This window comes from Geotrypetes seraphini, chromosome 10, assembly GCF_902459505.1.
Source record: "Geotrypetes seraphini chromosome 10, aGeoSer1.1, whole genome shotgun sequence".
Classification (NCBI taxonomy): Eukaryota; Metazoa; Chordata; class Amphibia; order Gymnophiona; family Dermophiidae; genus Geotrypetes; species Geotrypetes seraphini.
In genome coordinates this window covers 8,951,611-8,968,435 of record NC_047093.1, presented here as the reverse complement: position 1 = coordinate 8,968,435, position 16,825 = coordinate 8,951,611, and the positions used below count along the sequence as shown (strand labels likewise).

The window sequence follows — 16,825 nt, the reverse complement described above, 5'->3', positions numbered from 1 at the left end:
AGAAAGGCAGTTCGATAAATTCAAAATTGTTCTTAAAACATTTCTATTTAATGATGCTTTTCAAAATTAAGTTCTGAAATGGTTGTTATTATCCATTAACAGAAACTAGCCTTATAAGGCTAAAAACCCTCCCCTCCCTTAATGTGTTTACCTTGAATGTCTCTTTGTTTTTAAAAATTGTAGTTCTTCCCCTTTTCTCCTGGTGTTTCTTGTGTCAGTATTAACAATAGTATTGTTAATATGTTTTATTTGTAAATATCATTTTTAATATAAATCGCTTAAAAATTATATAAGCGTTATATCAAATTTTTAATAAAACTTGGAAACTTGGAGTGTCAAAGGCAAAGCTGAAGTTTCAAAGTGAGAGTTTCGCGAAATCCATTTTTGTGCACAGTTTTTGCTTGGCCTGTTTTTGCTTTTCAGGACAGTCTTTTAATCCTGTCCTCAGGGCTCAAAGATGAAGGGTCTCCTCGGGGTCTCTCAGAGCTTAAAAACATGTAACTCAATAGCAATGTTGCCGGTGTTTTGACACAATAAAGTGTCTTCTTCAGGAGACCGTTGTCACCAACATACCAACTTTGATCATTAACAAGTCATCAACACCATTCGCGACAAATCATCACATAAGTGCACGGGAATCAAGAGGGAGAAGATTTGCTGGCACAATCGTCTCCCCCTTGTGTTCATATTTAAACACACAAATTTGGGTGACCTTTGTAGAATCTGAGAATGAGCGTTCCTGTGCTCAGGGTCACAATGCAGGTTCTTTGAAGGTGGAGTCTTTGGTACTATGTAGTTTGAGGAGAAATGCACATTGTGGGCCTGATTGTACAATACAATGCTGACGTGAGAAGTCAAAACAGGGGTCTATTTCATAAAGGCAACATAGATACTTATGCAGAGTTGCCAGATTTTACTATAGTAAATTCCGGACCCCTAGACCCGGGTTTTGAAAAGCCATCTGGTAACCCTATACTTATGTATCTGTATAAAATAGTCTTCCAGAACCAGTTCCAGTCGTGCATAAAAGCCAGAGCAGAAATTTACAGCTCAAAAAAAAAGAAGCACATTTCTGTGTGACTTCTGCACATGACCTTACATAGGGGTCGCTACAGCCCCCGTCTCCAAATCCCCAAAACAACAGCTCGGGGAATGTCTACGCAAATGCTTTTTACACATGGTGCAATTATTTGAAACAAAGAGAGAACAAGTGGGAGTGGGAGAGAGCACATGTATAAAAATCCTATGGACGTAATATTGAAGGGATCCAGCCCATGACAATATATGGACATTACGTCCATAGGACTTTTTATACATGTGCTTTTATTTATGTACAGTGGTACCTTGGTTTACGAGCATAATTCGTTCCAGAAGCATGCTTGTAATCCAAAGCACTCGTATATCAAAACAAAGTTCCCCATAGGCCATAATGTAAACTCAAACGATTCGTTCCCCAACCAAGGTTTGCTATGGTGGCCCAGGGGTGGGTACCTGCCTGAATGATGTCCGGGTGCCACAGCCCCTTCAGCAGGGTCACTTCCTTCCATCGGGGTCCCCATACAGCTCCCCCTGCTTCAGGACGATGCATCTCCTCCGTCCTCCACCAGGTTGTACCGGTTCCTCACCGGCATGTCTCCTCTACCCTGCCCTCTCAGCATGCACAGTCAGCGAAGCCCCAACCCTTCTCTTCTACTGCTGCCACCACCGGCACTGACGGTGAGGCTTGCAGGAAAGGACAGCCCCGGGCTAGCAGACATGGTGCATCCATCCGCTCCTCCTCAGCCCTTTATCACAGCCAGGCAACACGGAGAACAGTAGATTTCCCGGGCAGAGAGGAACAGACACCTTCCCTCTCCGTTGATTTCCAGGGTGTGCTCCTATACTGCCACAGCCGTAGCTCACTGGCCCACGCTCATTGGTTAAAAGTGATCGCACGTGGCCGGGGATGCGACTGGCGGCAGAAGGGGAGGGAGTTGAGAAAGAAAAAGATGGCGTGGAACGTAGGTGCATGCGCACGAGAATAGCACCTGACAATTGCCAAAGGGAGCGTGCTGGGAGCGTCAGGAGTAGGGGGAGACTGCTTCCGTTATCGGGCCGGCAGCCGGCTTAATTCACTCGTGTATCGGGACAGCGCTCGGTTTGTGAGGTAAGATTTTTGGGAGTGTTTTGCTCATCTTCCAAAACACTCGCAAACCACGTTACCCGCAAACCGAGGTTTGACTGTATTTATTTTGAATTTATAAAAAATAAACATTTGTTTGTCCCAAGGTTGACGTGTTCTATCCCACTCCCCACTTGTTCTCTCTTTGTTGCACTTTACAGGGGGGGGGGGTTGTTCCTTTTCTTTGTTCTGTATTTGCAATTATATGAAAGCCATTTCCACATGTTAAACAGGATTAACACGTGAAAAATCTTTACAAAACTTCTCTCCTTATGGGACGGAGAGGGGTATTTTATTATCCACGACACCCCCAAAACCCTATACACATTTTCAGTTCTAGTCTGGCCTGAAATCTGAATTCAGAATAATTTCGTGCCACTCACAGCAGAGCATTTTCTCTGAATATTTTTTTTTACCACCTGTTTCCAGGAGTTTGAATTTAGTGGCAGAGGCTCTGTCTGCTAATCCCTGCGTGTTTTAAATAGATATTTGTACCAAAAGCTGAACAAACGCCCTTTTGTAACGAGCCGCATCAATGCCTCTGCCTCTCCACTGTTGTGAACAGCTTACAGCGCCACCTAGTGCTTGCGCTTGTCCTGACTTCCTGTGGATGGCTTGCTGATAAAGTTTCAAATGTGATTAAAACATTACAAAATGAAATAAAAGCTAAGTGCACAGACTCGCCATGCCTTGCGACTGACTCCTTTCCGGGGTGTTGTTTTTTGTTTGTTTTTTTGCTAAATCAGGTGTTGCACAGCAAGGCCAACACAGAATATGCTCTGGGGAAAACCATTGCTACGAGTCATGGGTCAATTTTGCTGCCATCATAGACTCTGAAGAAGAAATGTTATCACAAGAAAGCAGGAGATGCCCTAATTTCTTGGTGACGAGCATTAGGGCCAAGTTTTGCAGCTACATTGGCTCAGGCTGGCCTCTCGCCTGCATTCCTCTCATTTATAGCAAGATTGCCAGGAGACTGCTTGACCTTGTAAAACCACATGTGTTCTCACACACCTAGGGCAGAAATGGCTTCCCTAGGATTAACCCAACCACAAGGGCTCCTGCTGGGGCTTTGCACCCCCATATCCCACCCCACCCCCACAACTACAAGAGGTCCTGCTGGGGCTCTAAGCCCTTATAACCCCTCACAAGCAGAAGAGCTCTTGCTAGGGCTCTGTAACCCCGGAAGCTCCCCTCCTCATCCAATATTATGCTCTGAGCTCAGCGTTGCCTTTTTTTTTTTTTTTGACTTCTCTGTTCTCTCCCATGGTGCAGACTCAGAACCGGGGACAAAGAATGAAGGAGGGAGCTCACATCAATAGATCCCTTCTCGCACTGGGCAACTGCATCAACGCACTCACCGAGAAGGCAGCAAACAAGTATGTCAACTACCGTGACAGCAAACTCACCAGGCTTCTGAAGGTACTGCCCCCCACCCCGTCAGCTTTGGCATCTCTGAGATGTGCGCTCACTGTAAAACAGCAGGGAAAGAAAACCTAACAAAGCAGTGCTTCTTATTGCTATTTGGGGGGTGTTGAGATCTTCTATCCTGTGTTATTAAAGTAGGAATATTGTAAAAATATTGCAAGTGGTAGGGTTACCAGATTTTACGCATGTAAAATCCGGACCCCGGGGTCCACCCAGTTACATACACACCCCTGCCACGCCCCCTCAGCCTGCTCGTCTCGGTCGGGAGCGCAGATGCCGCTCCCAACACGATCTGATTTTCAAATCCCAGACAAAGGCCGGGTTTTGAAATGCAGTCCGGACGCCTGGACGTGCCCTCTAAAACGAGAACATGTCCGGGTAAATCCGTACGTCTGGTAACCCTAGCAAGGGGAAAGGGGACAGGACTTGAATGGCTCCTTTTTGGGGTTACACATTCAAAGACCACCCACCTCCTGCTTCTTCTCCTCTCCCCTCTCTCTTTCTTTTGGCAGAAAGTATTTCTTCACCGAAAGAGTGGTTGATCATTGGAACAAGCTTCCAATACAGGTAATCGAGGCTAACAGCGTGCCAGATTTTAAGGGTAAAAGGGATACCCATGTGGGATCCTTAAGAGGGTGGAGTTAAGGATGGGTCATTAGGAGAGGGATCTCCAGGAGAGCAGACTCAGGGGGGGTGGGTCTGTGGAGTGGGCAGACTTGATGGGCTATGGCCCTTATCTGCCGTCATTTTTCTATGTTTCTATGTTTCATTCGAATTGTACATTGCTTCGAACCTAATCAGGCATAGAGCGACTCACAAATTGTAAATTCGATCCGATTACATATATGCAGGAACTTATTTTGTACCTGGGGCAATGAAGGATTAAGAGGATGATTCTATAAAAGTGCCTCATAGGTGCCAAACTTACTTCCCCCCCCCCCCATACACACACACACTTTTACAAAACCGTAACGCAATCTAACAGCTCTGACGCTCGTAGGAATTCTGTGAGCATTGGAGCTGTTACCGCCGTGGCTGGTGTTAAAAAACGCACTTTGGTTTTGTAAAAAGGGGAGGGGGGCAGTTAATTGGAAAAATACATTACATTACATTAGGGATTTCTATTTCCGCCATTACCTTGCGGTACAAAAGATTAATAAAACAGGGGTTACAATGGGAGAACTATTGATTGGCTGGAGAGGTAAGTAGTGAACCTTTTTACATTTCATGGGTTGTTAAGGGTAAGGCGGCTTGCAAAAGATTTGAAAGGGGGTAACAGTGGAAGCACAATTGTTGTTATTAGTGAATTAAAAGGGGGTATCAATGGAAGCACAATTGTTGTTACTAGTGAATTAAAAGGGGGTAACAATGGAAGCACAATTGTTGTTAATAGTGAATTAAAAGGGGGTATCAATGGAAGCACAATTGTTGTTACTAGTGAGTTAAAAGGGGGTAACAATGGAAGCACAATTGTTGTTACTAGTGAATTAAAAGGGGGTAACAATGGAAGCACAATTGTTGTTACTAGTGAATTAAAAGGGGGTATCAATGGAAGCACAATTGTTGTTACTAGTGAATTAAAAGGGGGTAACAATGGAAGCACAATTGTTGTTACTAGTGAATTAAAAGGGGGTATCAATGGAAGCACAATTGTTGTTACTAGTGAGTTAAAAGGGGGTAACAATGGAAGCACAATTGTTGTTACTAGTGAATTAAAAGGGGGTATCAATGGAAGCACAATTGTTGTTACTAGTGAATTAAAAGGGGGTAACAATGGAAGCACAATTGTTACTAGTGAGTTAAAAGGGGGTAACAATGGAAGCACAATTGTTGTTACTAGTAAAGTAAAGAGTATAATAATAATCAGGCGATAGGCGCTTATCGCATGGCCCTTATTGGCGTCTAGAACCTAAATGGGCATTTCTATGGGCGGAGCATGACTTAGGCACTGCTAAGTACGATTTTCCAAAATCTTAGGCACCGCCCTTTATAGACCAGGCCTTTAAAACCATCGCCTACATTTCAGGCACCTGGGTTTTTCCATAGGCACAGCAAGCTGCGATGCCGTGTGACTGGCATGCGGCAGGCGCCCTTTTTGTAGGTGCCGTTTATAGAACCGGCCCCTAAGTTGACTTGCCAAAGGTCACAAAGAGCAATGCTGCGATTTGGAGTCCGGTAAAACTGAATAAACATGTGGATAAAGGTGAGCCGGTTGATGCCGTGTGTCTCGATTTCCAGAAAGCTTTTGACAAAGTTCCTCACAAGAAAATTAAAAAGTCACGGAATAGGAAGCAATGTTTAGTTGTGGATTAAGATCGGTAGGGTTGGGTTAAATGGTCATTTCTCCCCTAGGAGGAGGGGGTTCATAGACAACACCGCGCAAGACAAAGGCGCGCAAGACGGAGGCGCGCGCCAAAGAAAATTACTGTTTTTAGGGGTTCCGACGGGGGGTTTTGTTGGGGAGCACCCCCAGTTTACTTAATACAAATCGCGCCAGCGTTGGGGGGGGTTTGGGGGATTGTAACCCCCCACATTTTACTGTAAACTTAACTTTTTCCCTAAAAACAAGGAAAAAGTGAAGTTTTCAGTAAAATGTGGGGGGTTACAACCCCCCAAACCCCCCACAACGCCTCCACAACACGGCGCGATTTGTATTAAGTAAAGTGGGGGGGTTCCCCCCCACGCCCCCCCCATCGGAGCCCTAAAAACAGTAATTTTCTTCGGCGCGCACCTCTGCACTGCGCTCAATTGTCTGCTCGCGCCTTTGTCCCGGCGCGCTTTTGACCTGACACCGGAGGAGGGTGAATAGTGGTGTTTCTCTCAGAAATCAACTCGTCGTAGAAGAAGACAATAATTTGTTCAAACAAACTATAATTGCGTATATCAGAGAACAAACTGATATCAAGTCAAATTAATTAACCAGGCCTTGGGTATTTGAGGTCTGGTTAATTAATTGGACTTGATATCAATTTGTTCTCTGATATATGCAGTTCCTCTCAGAAAGCCATCCCTAGCCAGTTAAATGGTTTCGAATATTGACCAACCTGTGTCCACACAAATACATAGGGCTCCTTTGACAAAGCCGCGTCATAGCGCGTGCTAATTTGCCGTCCGCGTTAGCTGCTACTGCCTCCTCTTGAGCAGGCGGTAGTTTCTCGGCTTGTGCGGGGGTTAGCGTGCGCCAAAAAGTTGCGTACGATGAAGCCGCTAACGCGGCTTCGTAAAAGGAGCCCATAGTTATGTATTCGCTAAGAGAGCGAATAGAATGCTAGGTATAATCAAGAAGGGTATTACAGCCAGAACGAAAGAAGTTATCCTGCCGCTGTACCGGGCAATGGTGCGTCCGCATCTTGAGTACTGCGTCCAATATTGGTCGCCGTACCTTAAGAAGGATTTGGCGTTGCCCGAGAGAGTTTAGAGGAGAGCGACACGTCTGATAAAAGGTTTGGAAAACCTTTCATACGCTGAGAGATTGGAAAAACTGGGACTCTTTTCCCTGGAGAAGAGGAGACTCAGAGGGGATATGATAGAGACTTACAAGATCATGAAGGGCATAGAGAGAGTAGAGAGGGACAGAAAGAAAGAGAGAAATAGAGAGAGAGAGAAAGAAAGAGAGAGAGAAAGGGAGACAGAGAGAAATAGAGAGAGAGAGAGAGAGAGACAGAAAGAGAGAGAGAAAGGGAGAGAGAAATAGAGAAAGATTGGAGAAACTGGGTCTCTTTTCCCTGGAGAAGAGGAGACTCAGAGGGGATATAATAGAGACTTATAAGATCATGAAGGGCATAGAGAGAGTAGAGAGGGACAGAAAGAAAGAGAGAAATAGAGAGAGAGAGAAAGAAAGAGAGAGAGAAAGGGAGACAGAGAGAAATAGAGAGAGAGAGAGAGAGAGACAGAAATAGAGAGAGAAAGGGAGAGAGAAATAGAGAAAGATTGGAGAAACTGGGTCTCTTTTCCCTGGAGAAGAGGAGACTCAGAGGGGATATAATAGAGACTTATAAGATCATGAAGGGCATAGAGAGAGTAGAGAGGGACAGAAAGAAAGAGAGAAATAGAGAGAGAGAGAAAGAAAGAGAGAGAGAAAGGGAGACAGAGAGAAATAGAGAGAGAGAGAGAGAGAGACAGAAATAGAGAGAGAAAGGGAGAGAGAAATAGAGAAAGATTGGAGAAACTGGGTCTCTTTTCCCTGGAGAAGAGAAGACTTAGAGGGGATATGATAGAGACTTATAAGATCATGAAGGGCATAGAGAGAGTAGAGAGGGACAGAAAGAGAGAGAGAAAGGGAGACAGAGAGAGAGAGAAAGGGAGACAGACAGACAGACAGACAGACAGATAGATAGATAGATAGAGAAAGATTGGAGAAACTGGGTCTCTTTTCCCTGGAGAAGAGAAGACTCAGAGGGGATATGATAGAGAATTACAAGATCATGAAGGGCATAGAGAGAGTAGAGAGGGACAGAAAGAGAGAGAGAAAGGGAGACAGAGAGAGAGAGAAAGGGAGACAGACAGACAGACAGACAGACAGACAGATAGATAGATAGAGAAAGATTGGAGAAACTGGGTCTCTTTTCCCTGGAGAAGAGAAGACTCAGAGGGGATATGATAGAGACTTATAAGATCATGAAGGGCATAGAGAGAGTAGAGAGGGACAGAAAGAAAGAGAGAAATAGAGAGAGAGAAAGAAAGAGAGAGAGACAGAAATAGAGAGAGAAAGGGAGAGAGAAATAGAGAAAGATTGGAGAAACTGGGTCTCTTTTCCCTGGAGAAGAGAAGACTCAGAGGGGATATGATAGAGACTTATAAGATCATGAAGGGCATAGAGAGAGTAGAGAGGGACAGATTCTTCAAACTTTCAGAACATAAAAAAACAAGAAGGCATTCAGAAAAGTTGAAAGGGGACAGATTCAAAACAAATGCTAGGAAGTTCTTCTTTTCCCAGCGTGTGGTGGACACCTGGAATGCGCTTCCAGAGGACGTTATAGGGCAGCGTACGGTACTGGGGTTTAAGAAAGGATTGGACAATTTCCTGCTGGAAAAGGGGATAGAGGATTACTGCACAGGTCCTGGACCTGTTGGATCGCCACATGAGAGAACTGCTGGGCACGATGCACCTCAGGTTTGACCCAGCGGAGGCATTGCTTATGTTCTTATGTTGCTTATGTTCTTAATACAGCTCTTTTGCTTCGCTTGAAAGTATCATATTTAGGGTTACCAGATGTCTGGCAAAACCCGGACATCTCTTTTTAGAGCAGGGGTGTCCAACCTTTTGACTTCCCTGGGCCACATTGGCCGAAAAAAATGTTTCTGGGGCCGCACAAACGCTGCAGCAAGACAGAGGAGGGAGCCGGCAAGACGGTAAACACCCGGGGGCAGCAGAGGAAAACACTGCATCGCCCTCGATCAGGGCCGCACAAAATACTTCACGGGGCCACAGGTTGTACACCCCTGGTTTAGAGGACTGTCTAGGCTCCCAGATGGAATTTCCAAAACCCGGCATTTGACCAGGTTTGGGAAAGCCTGAGAGGCTCTCGCCGCATCTGGAGGACCTCTGAGCATGCGCAGATGATATCACACACATCCGCATATGCTACAGGCCCTACGGACACAGCTGGAGCTTGTCCGTAAGGAGAGAGGTGGCTTTGTGGGGGGGGGGGCTGGGGGAGGCGGAATTGGGCGGAGTCATCCCAGAGAAAAATATGCAAAGACGAGCCATGAAGCTAGTTAAAGGTATCAAAAACTTGAGCTACAAAGAACGCCTCGGAAAACTGGGATTGTTCACCCTCGAGAAGAGAAGACTGCGAGGGGACATGATGGAGACTTTCAAAATACTAAAAGGGTTCGACAAAATAGAGCAAGAAACATCGTTATTCATATTGTTCAATGTGACTCGGACAAGAGGTCATGGATTGAAGCTGAGGGGCACCAGGCCCAGGACAAAAAAGACAGGTTTAGAACAAACGCAAGGAAATTCTTTTTCACACAGAGGGTGGTGGACACATGGAACACCCTTCCGGAGGCCGTGATAGGAAATAGCACAGTACAGGGTTTCAAGGAAGACCTGGATAGGTTCCTGGAGGACAAAGGGATTGAGGGGTACAGATAAGAGCAGTGGAAGGTTTAGAGATAAGTGTAGAGGTAGGTATAAAATTAGTCAGGGACCGCTGCTCAGGCAATATGCCTGATGGACCGCCGCGTGAGCGGACCGCTGGGCGGGATGGACCTCTGGTCTGCTCCGGCGGAGGTGACTACTTATGTTCTTATAAATATCAGGAAATTCTGCTTCGCACAACGAATGGTGGACGCTTGGAACGCACTCCCGGAGGAGGTCGTGATGGAGACCACCATTCCGGGATTCAAGGGCAAGTTGGATGCACACCTTCTCACAAATCACATTGAGGGATACGAGTAAACAAGGTTTCTCAACAGGGAACACCTGGCTTGGCCTCCGCGGGTGCGGGGTCGCCGGACTGGATGGACCTGGGGTCTGATCCGGCGAAGCCATTTCTTATGTTCTTATGTTCTAATCCTAGTGCCTTTGTGCTGTTTCTGCTGAAATGGGGCTGTTGTGCCACTACACCCCAATCTAGACCAGGCCTTAGACCCGGAAGCAGAGCTTTCTGGTCCTTCCTATGTGACACACGCGGGTGAAGCTCCCTCCCAGCAACACTAACCTCTTGGATCCTGAGCAGGGTTGATGGAGCCTGATTAATACCTAGGGTTACCAGACGTCCCCCTTTTGAGGACATGTCCAGGGGTCTGGACGGCTTTTCCAAACCCGGCACTTTGTCTGGGTTTTGAAAAGCTGTGTCGGGCAGGAAGTCTGCGCATGTGCCGCCATCAAGCGTATCACGTAGCAATCGCGCATGCGCGGACTTCCTCCCTGTCTGACAAGAGCAGGCAGTGGGGGGCGGAGCTAGGGTGGGCTTAGGGGCGGGATTAGGGAGAGGCTGGGCATAACTTGGCGGGCCTGGGGCGGGGCTAGGGGGGGTCCGGATTTTTCCAAAAGGAAAATCTGTCAACCCTACTAATACCTGGATGGGAAGCAGGTGGGTGAGAGGCAGGAAATTTATTCAGAAATTTTATAAACCACCCAATCAATCTTCTAGGCGGTGAACATTATGCTACAAACATATATGGGGTGACTATACATCCTTTCGAAACAACAGTCATAATTAAAAACATAAAAAAGAATTCAAAAGACAAACAGAAACAAGGGGGAGGAAGGACAGAACTACAATTTATCAAGTAAGAAAGAGAACATACAGGGAAAGAACAACAGTAATGACAAATATTTGCAGCGTCACTGAAGGTTGCGAAGGAAACAGAGAAAGTAGCACTGTGTCCACATAGACGGAAAAAAATTGCAAACATTTGTTAGCACTGATCAGAAAATTAGTAAAAACAAACTTGTTTAACCGATTTGTAACCTAAGACCTCTTAAGCCTTATCTCTTATGCCTTACCTTTGTATCCTGCTCACCTGAATTTTGATGACTTGACATTGTACCTATATTCGCTGATTGTCCAGCTCTTCTTTCTTGTAAACCGCCTCGAACTACTACGGCTTTGCTGGTATATAAGAATAAAATTATTATTATTATCTAAGGTTACCAGAGTTCCTCTTAAAAAAAAAAGCCCCGCCCCGTCCCTTCCCCAGTCCAGCCCCCCACATGAACCTTGTGTCTCCTTCCCCAAGCTCGGGTCCACATCTGGAGACCCTCTGCACATGCGCAGATGTGGATGCCATGATGTCACATGCATGTGCACATACATGTGACATCATCACGTCGACGTACGCGCAGAGGACCTCCCAATGCGGCCCCAAGATCGGAGCCTTCCAAAACCCAGACAAACTGCCGGGTTTTGGAAATCCCTCTAGGCACCCGGAGAGTCCTCTAAAATGAAGACAGGTCCGGGTTTTCCTGGACATCTGGTAACCCTTCAGTGATTCAGCAGCCAGATATTCCTAGTGGCTGAAACCCATAGACATTGTTCTCAGTGGCGTAGCCAGGGTGAGAGGCACCCCTCCCCCACCCGCATCTCCGCCCCCCCCTCCTTCCCTTCCCTTGTACCGTCTAGTTGTTCACCGCCACGAATGACGCCTTCAACGTGCTCCTCGGGACCCCAGCAGCTCTCCCTCCGATGTCACTTCCTAGACGCAGGACACGGAAGTGACATCAGCGGGAGAACTGACGCGGTCACGAGGAACATGTTGAAGTTGTTTCTCGCGGCGGTGAACTGGAAGGGAATGTGGTGCGCGCAAGGCAAAAGGAGGGGTGGGAAGAGGCAGAGGGGGTGGAGAGGAGGAGGGATGCCGGCACCCCTACCTACATGGCTCCCAGGGTGGACCGCCCCCTCGCCTCTCGTCCCTTACACTGATTGTTCTGTCTCTTCCCTGGCTTTGCTGCCTATGACACTTGCCCTCAAGGGGCAAATCATCTCTCCCCCTGTACAAATAGTCTCTCCCCCTGTGCCCCTGCAGATTCATTCCTAAGTCTGCTTTTTAACTTTTCAGGACTCCTTGGGAGGAAACAGCAGGACAGTGATGATAGCACATATCAGCCCAGCCAGCATTGCATTTGAGGAGTCACGAAATACCCTCACCTACGCAGATCGTGCCAAAAACATCAAAACCCGGGTAAGAAGATCTGACTGGGGGAGCTTCTCGCTCAACCCTTTCTAGAAGCAGCACCCACGTATCATGCTTGGTGACCCGTCAAAAGCGCGCCGGACACTGGCATGCCGACAATTGCACACAGGGACGAATAGAAAGTGACGGCAGAAAAGGGCCAAGGCCCATCAAGTCTGCCCACTCTATTGACCCACCCCCCTAGCTACCCTTTGAGAGATTGCACTCTGAAGCCATTCAGACCATTCCCCTTAGCACTGTGAAGGGGGTGTGAATGGGGGGGGAAACCCCCACTACACCGAGAAATACTCACACTCACATTCACGGGAAGTGTGGTGGGGGGAGAAACTCCCCAATACACCGAAAAGTCCCACTCTCCTCCCGAACACCGGTTCTTCCGCTCTGAGGGGCAGTGAGGGGAGACCCCCCACACCCCCTTCAACGTGAGCGCAAGTATTTCCAAGTGTACTGGGGGGGGGGTTCCCCCCTCGAAGTGATAACAGGAATGGTCAGAGCAGCTTCAGGCGGCGGTGACCCTGCACGCAATTGTCGGTACACTTTTGTCCTGTACACAAACATCGGTGTACCGTCCTGCTTCATATGAGAATGATTGTTTTATTTATTTAAACGCATTTCTAGCTTAATAATCGCATGAAATCTAAGCCTGGAGCAGGGAAACGTGTGAAACAATGACATGCAAATACTACATCGAGACTCACCCCGTCTTTGAACATAAAGGGCCAGATTCTATATATAGCAAAGAATCGGTTCCAACTAGAACGGCACTTGGCGTAATTCTATATAAGGTACACTCACCTTATAGAATCGTGCTAATCGTCAGTGCGTTGCATAATTTTAGGCCAAGGAAAGCCAAGTCTAAATAGCTGCACGTAACTTGTGCGCCATTCGGGCGTATTCTATAACAGTCCGCATAAATTTTAGGAGAGCCCATGACCCGTCCATGCTCCTCCCCCTGGTCACGCCCCCTTATCAGATTTGCTTCACTAGAACTGACGCACCACACTTTGTAGAATACGTTGTGCATGTAACTTTTAATTAGTGCAAATTAGCGTCAGTTAGGAGGTGTTAATTAAACTAAAGTAAAGCTTAACTTTGTATCATTCTGAGAAGGCTCGACTCTGTTTACAGCAATTAAATGAACAGGGAATGATTTGCAAATGATAAATAGAAGATAAGAGCAAAATTTCAAAAGAATTAATTTTCTAAATGTTTGGCAAATAGTCGTTTTTAAAGATTTACGGAAAAATTGAAACGAACTGGAACTCCTTAAAAAAAAAAGGGGGAGATCATTCCAGAGTTGAGTGAGTTTAAAGACCAACGATTGACTGAAGATCTTGACTCCTTTAACCCCTTTTTTAGAAGGAAGCGAGAGTTTAAGGGCTCCTTTTATCAAGGTGCGCTACGGGGGTTAACGCGTCGGACATTTCATCACGCGCTAACCCCCGCGGCACACCAAAAAACTTAACGCCTCGTCAATGGAGGCGTTAGCGACTAGCGCGGCAGGTGGTTGAACGCGCGGTATTCCGCACATTAACCGCCAACCGCAGCTTGATAAAAAGGAGCCCTAAATTGTTGGATACCTCTTGCAAAGGAGAATCGGTAAACGTTCCGAAATAAAGGAATAAGAGGATTCGAATTTTAAAAGAAATACAAGCGCATTTCAATTGAATTCTAAAATAAACCGGGAGCCAATGAAGACTCTGAAGCAAAGGGGTCACATGGTCAAATTTACCTTTTCCAAAGATCAGCTTGGCAGCAGTATTCTGAATTAATTGTAATCTATAAAGACAAATATTGGCCCCAATCAGGCTTTGTTAAAGTATGAAGTTAGAAACATAGAAAGTGACGGCAGAAAAAGGCCGAGGCCCATCGAGTCTGCCCACACCATTGACCCACCCCCCTATTTAATTGCTCTCTGATGACCTTTCCCTCGTAGAGATCCGACATGAGCATCCCATCTGTTCTTAAAATCTGGCACGCTGCTGGCCTCGATCACCTGCACTGGGAGCTTATTTCAGCTGTCAACCACTCTTTCAGTGAAGAAGTATTTCCTGGTGTCGCCATGAAACTTCCCGCCCTTTATTTTCAGTGGGTGTCCTCTTGTGGCGGAGGGTCCTTTAAGAAGGAAAATATCATCTTCTACCTTGATACGAAAAGTGACATACTTAAACGTCTTAAAAGTTGTGTGTACAAATTGGCTGTGTGTTCCATATACAGATTTGGGAGGGAAAAGGACAGTTCTCTGCCTGGGCATCCGCCTTCCACATGTAATTGGACAAAATAGCAGGATGTACAAGGTGTGTTCAAAAAGCTGCAGGATAGTCTGAATTGCGAACCAACAGGAGGTTTTCTTGAGACACGCTAGGTGGCATTGACTAGCTTGAAACTAGAGAATGACACGGTGGCGGTTTACCCGCGGCCACCGCATTTTAGCCGCGGGTCACCCGCCGAAAACGGGGAAGAAAACTAGCAGTCGCTGCGGCGACGGGGACAAGGCCATTCACCGCCTGCGGGGCGGTGAATGGTCTTGTCCCCCGCAGTGAGGCATGAAGGATCGCGCGGTCCCCGCAGCTCACACCCGCCCGCCCAATCGATTCCAGTGTCCAGCCAGCTCTCTCCCCTCTCCTCACCCCAGTCCGCAGATCCTCCTCCTCGGCGACCCGCACGCTACCAGAGAGCCGCGCACACCCGCCGCTGCTCAGCCTCGATCTTCTGCTCTGACGCAACCGGAAACAGGAAGTTGCAGCAGAGCAGAAGATCGAACACTGAGCAGCCGCGCGTGTGCGGCTCCCTGGGAAAGCGCGCAGGTTGCCGAAAAAGAAAACCCACAAACCAAGGTGAGGAGAAGGGAGAGAGCCGGCCAAACACCAGGATCGACCGGGCAGGCAGGTAGTGGCCGCGGGGACCGTGCGATCGCTAGTGTTCCCGGCTCAAATTGGAAGGAGGGAGTGAAAGGAAAAAGGCTTATATGGATGCAGCGGGGACGGTGACGGGGCGGTGAATGGGATGGCAGTGGCGGTGACGGGGCGGTGAAAGGGATGGCGGTGACGGTGACGGGGCGGTGAAGGGATCGGCGGTGACGGGGCGGTGCAGAGGATGGTGGGCCGGTGACGGGGCGGTGACGGGGACAGATTTTTTTCCCGTATCATTCTCTACTTGAAACCTTTTCACCGTTTGTTGATATCTCCGAGATACAACAGTTTTTGTGAAAATGTGTTTTTGTGATCGGCTATGAGCAGCGCTAGAGCGTGAAGTCCTGTTTTAAACTGGGCAAGGCCGCTACAGAAACTTCTGAAATGTTGAAAGTGGCTTATGGGGAACGCAATGACAGTTCTTCCACAGCCGCTTTACTCTCCTGACTTGGCCTCTGCTGGCTTCTTTTTTTCCTAAACTTAAATCCACGCTGAAAGGAAAGCGATTCGACACCGTTGAAGACGTAGAGCAAAATTTGACGCAGCAACTTTTGGTCATTCCTGAAGATGCGTTTTTAGGACCGTTTCCAGAAGTGGAAATGACGTTGGGAAAAGGAGTACTTTGGAATACGCTGTAAGATTGTTTAAGAAATTTTTATAAAATCAGTCCTGGAACTTTTTGAACAGACCTCGTATGGGACCTGATGTTTAAAAATGAAGAAATTCATCAAGTGGTTTATGGTGAAGCAAAGTCGATCTTTGAGATCAGATAGAGCAATGAGATTAGCCATTGAATAAGGTTTGTCTCATGAACATGGTCCACAGCTATGGAATGTTCTTCCAGGCTCTATGAAGTTATGTAGTAATATGAAAGCATCAAACACAGTTGTTCAAAACAAGTTTCCAAGTTTCCAAGTTTTCAAGTTTATTAAATAATTTGATTAATCGCCTACTCTACATTCAAGGCGATGTACAAGATAATACTAATAATTATAAACATAGGTAAAATATTATATAAATGGACAATATTACAAAAAACAAACACAATTTAAAAAAAAAATTAAGTTGTTACTTATTATATCGAAACAATAGGAAAATTCATTAATGGTTACATTCTATATTAAATTCAAAATACAAAGGTAAAAACATAGGGGGGGGAAAAAGACAATAAAAAAGATAGATAAAAATAATAAAAGATCATTATTCACTAAAAACATCGTTAAAAAGGAAACTTTTGAGCTTAATCTTAAATTTTTCGAGATTCTTTTCTTCTCTCATATATATATTGGGAGATCATTCCAGGACTGAGGGGCTGTCACCGAAAAAATAGTGAGACGTCTTGTATTAATGATTTTTAACGAGGGAATGGTTAATAGATTTTGATCCTGTGATCTCAATGTTCTAGAAGTGGTATAAGGGATTAAGACTCTATGGATAAAAGCAGGAGTTTGAGAAATAAGAGTTTTAAACGTGAGTAAGCATATCTTAAATAAAATACGGTGTGCTACAGGAAGCCAATGAGATTCTTTAAGTAAGGGTGTGACGTGGTCAAATTTTTTTGCATTGTGAATTATTTTAATGGCGGCATTCTGCACAATTTAAAGACGTCTAATTTCTTTATGAGGTAAACCTTTGAATAAAGCATTACAGTAATCGAGTTTACAGTTACTAGTCAAAG

General features: G+C 46.2%; 1 protein-coding gene across 1 annotated transcript in view; it reads left to right on the top strand.

Annotated features, from left to right (window-relative positions):
* The window catches only part of KIF19 (kinesin family member 19), a 122,014-nt gene that overhangs the window by 67,857 nt on the left and 37,332 nt on the right, over positions 1-16,825 (top strand). The window contains exons 8-9 of the mRNA XM_033961262.1: positions 3,437-3,583; positions 12,101-12,223. Coding sequence (XP_033817153.1) covers positions 3,437-3,583; positions 12,101-12,223 — 270 coding nt within the window. The remainder of the gene's footprint in view (positions 1-3,436; positions 3,584-12,100; positions 12,224-16,825) is intronic.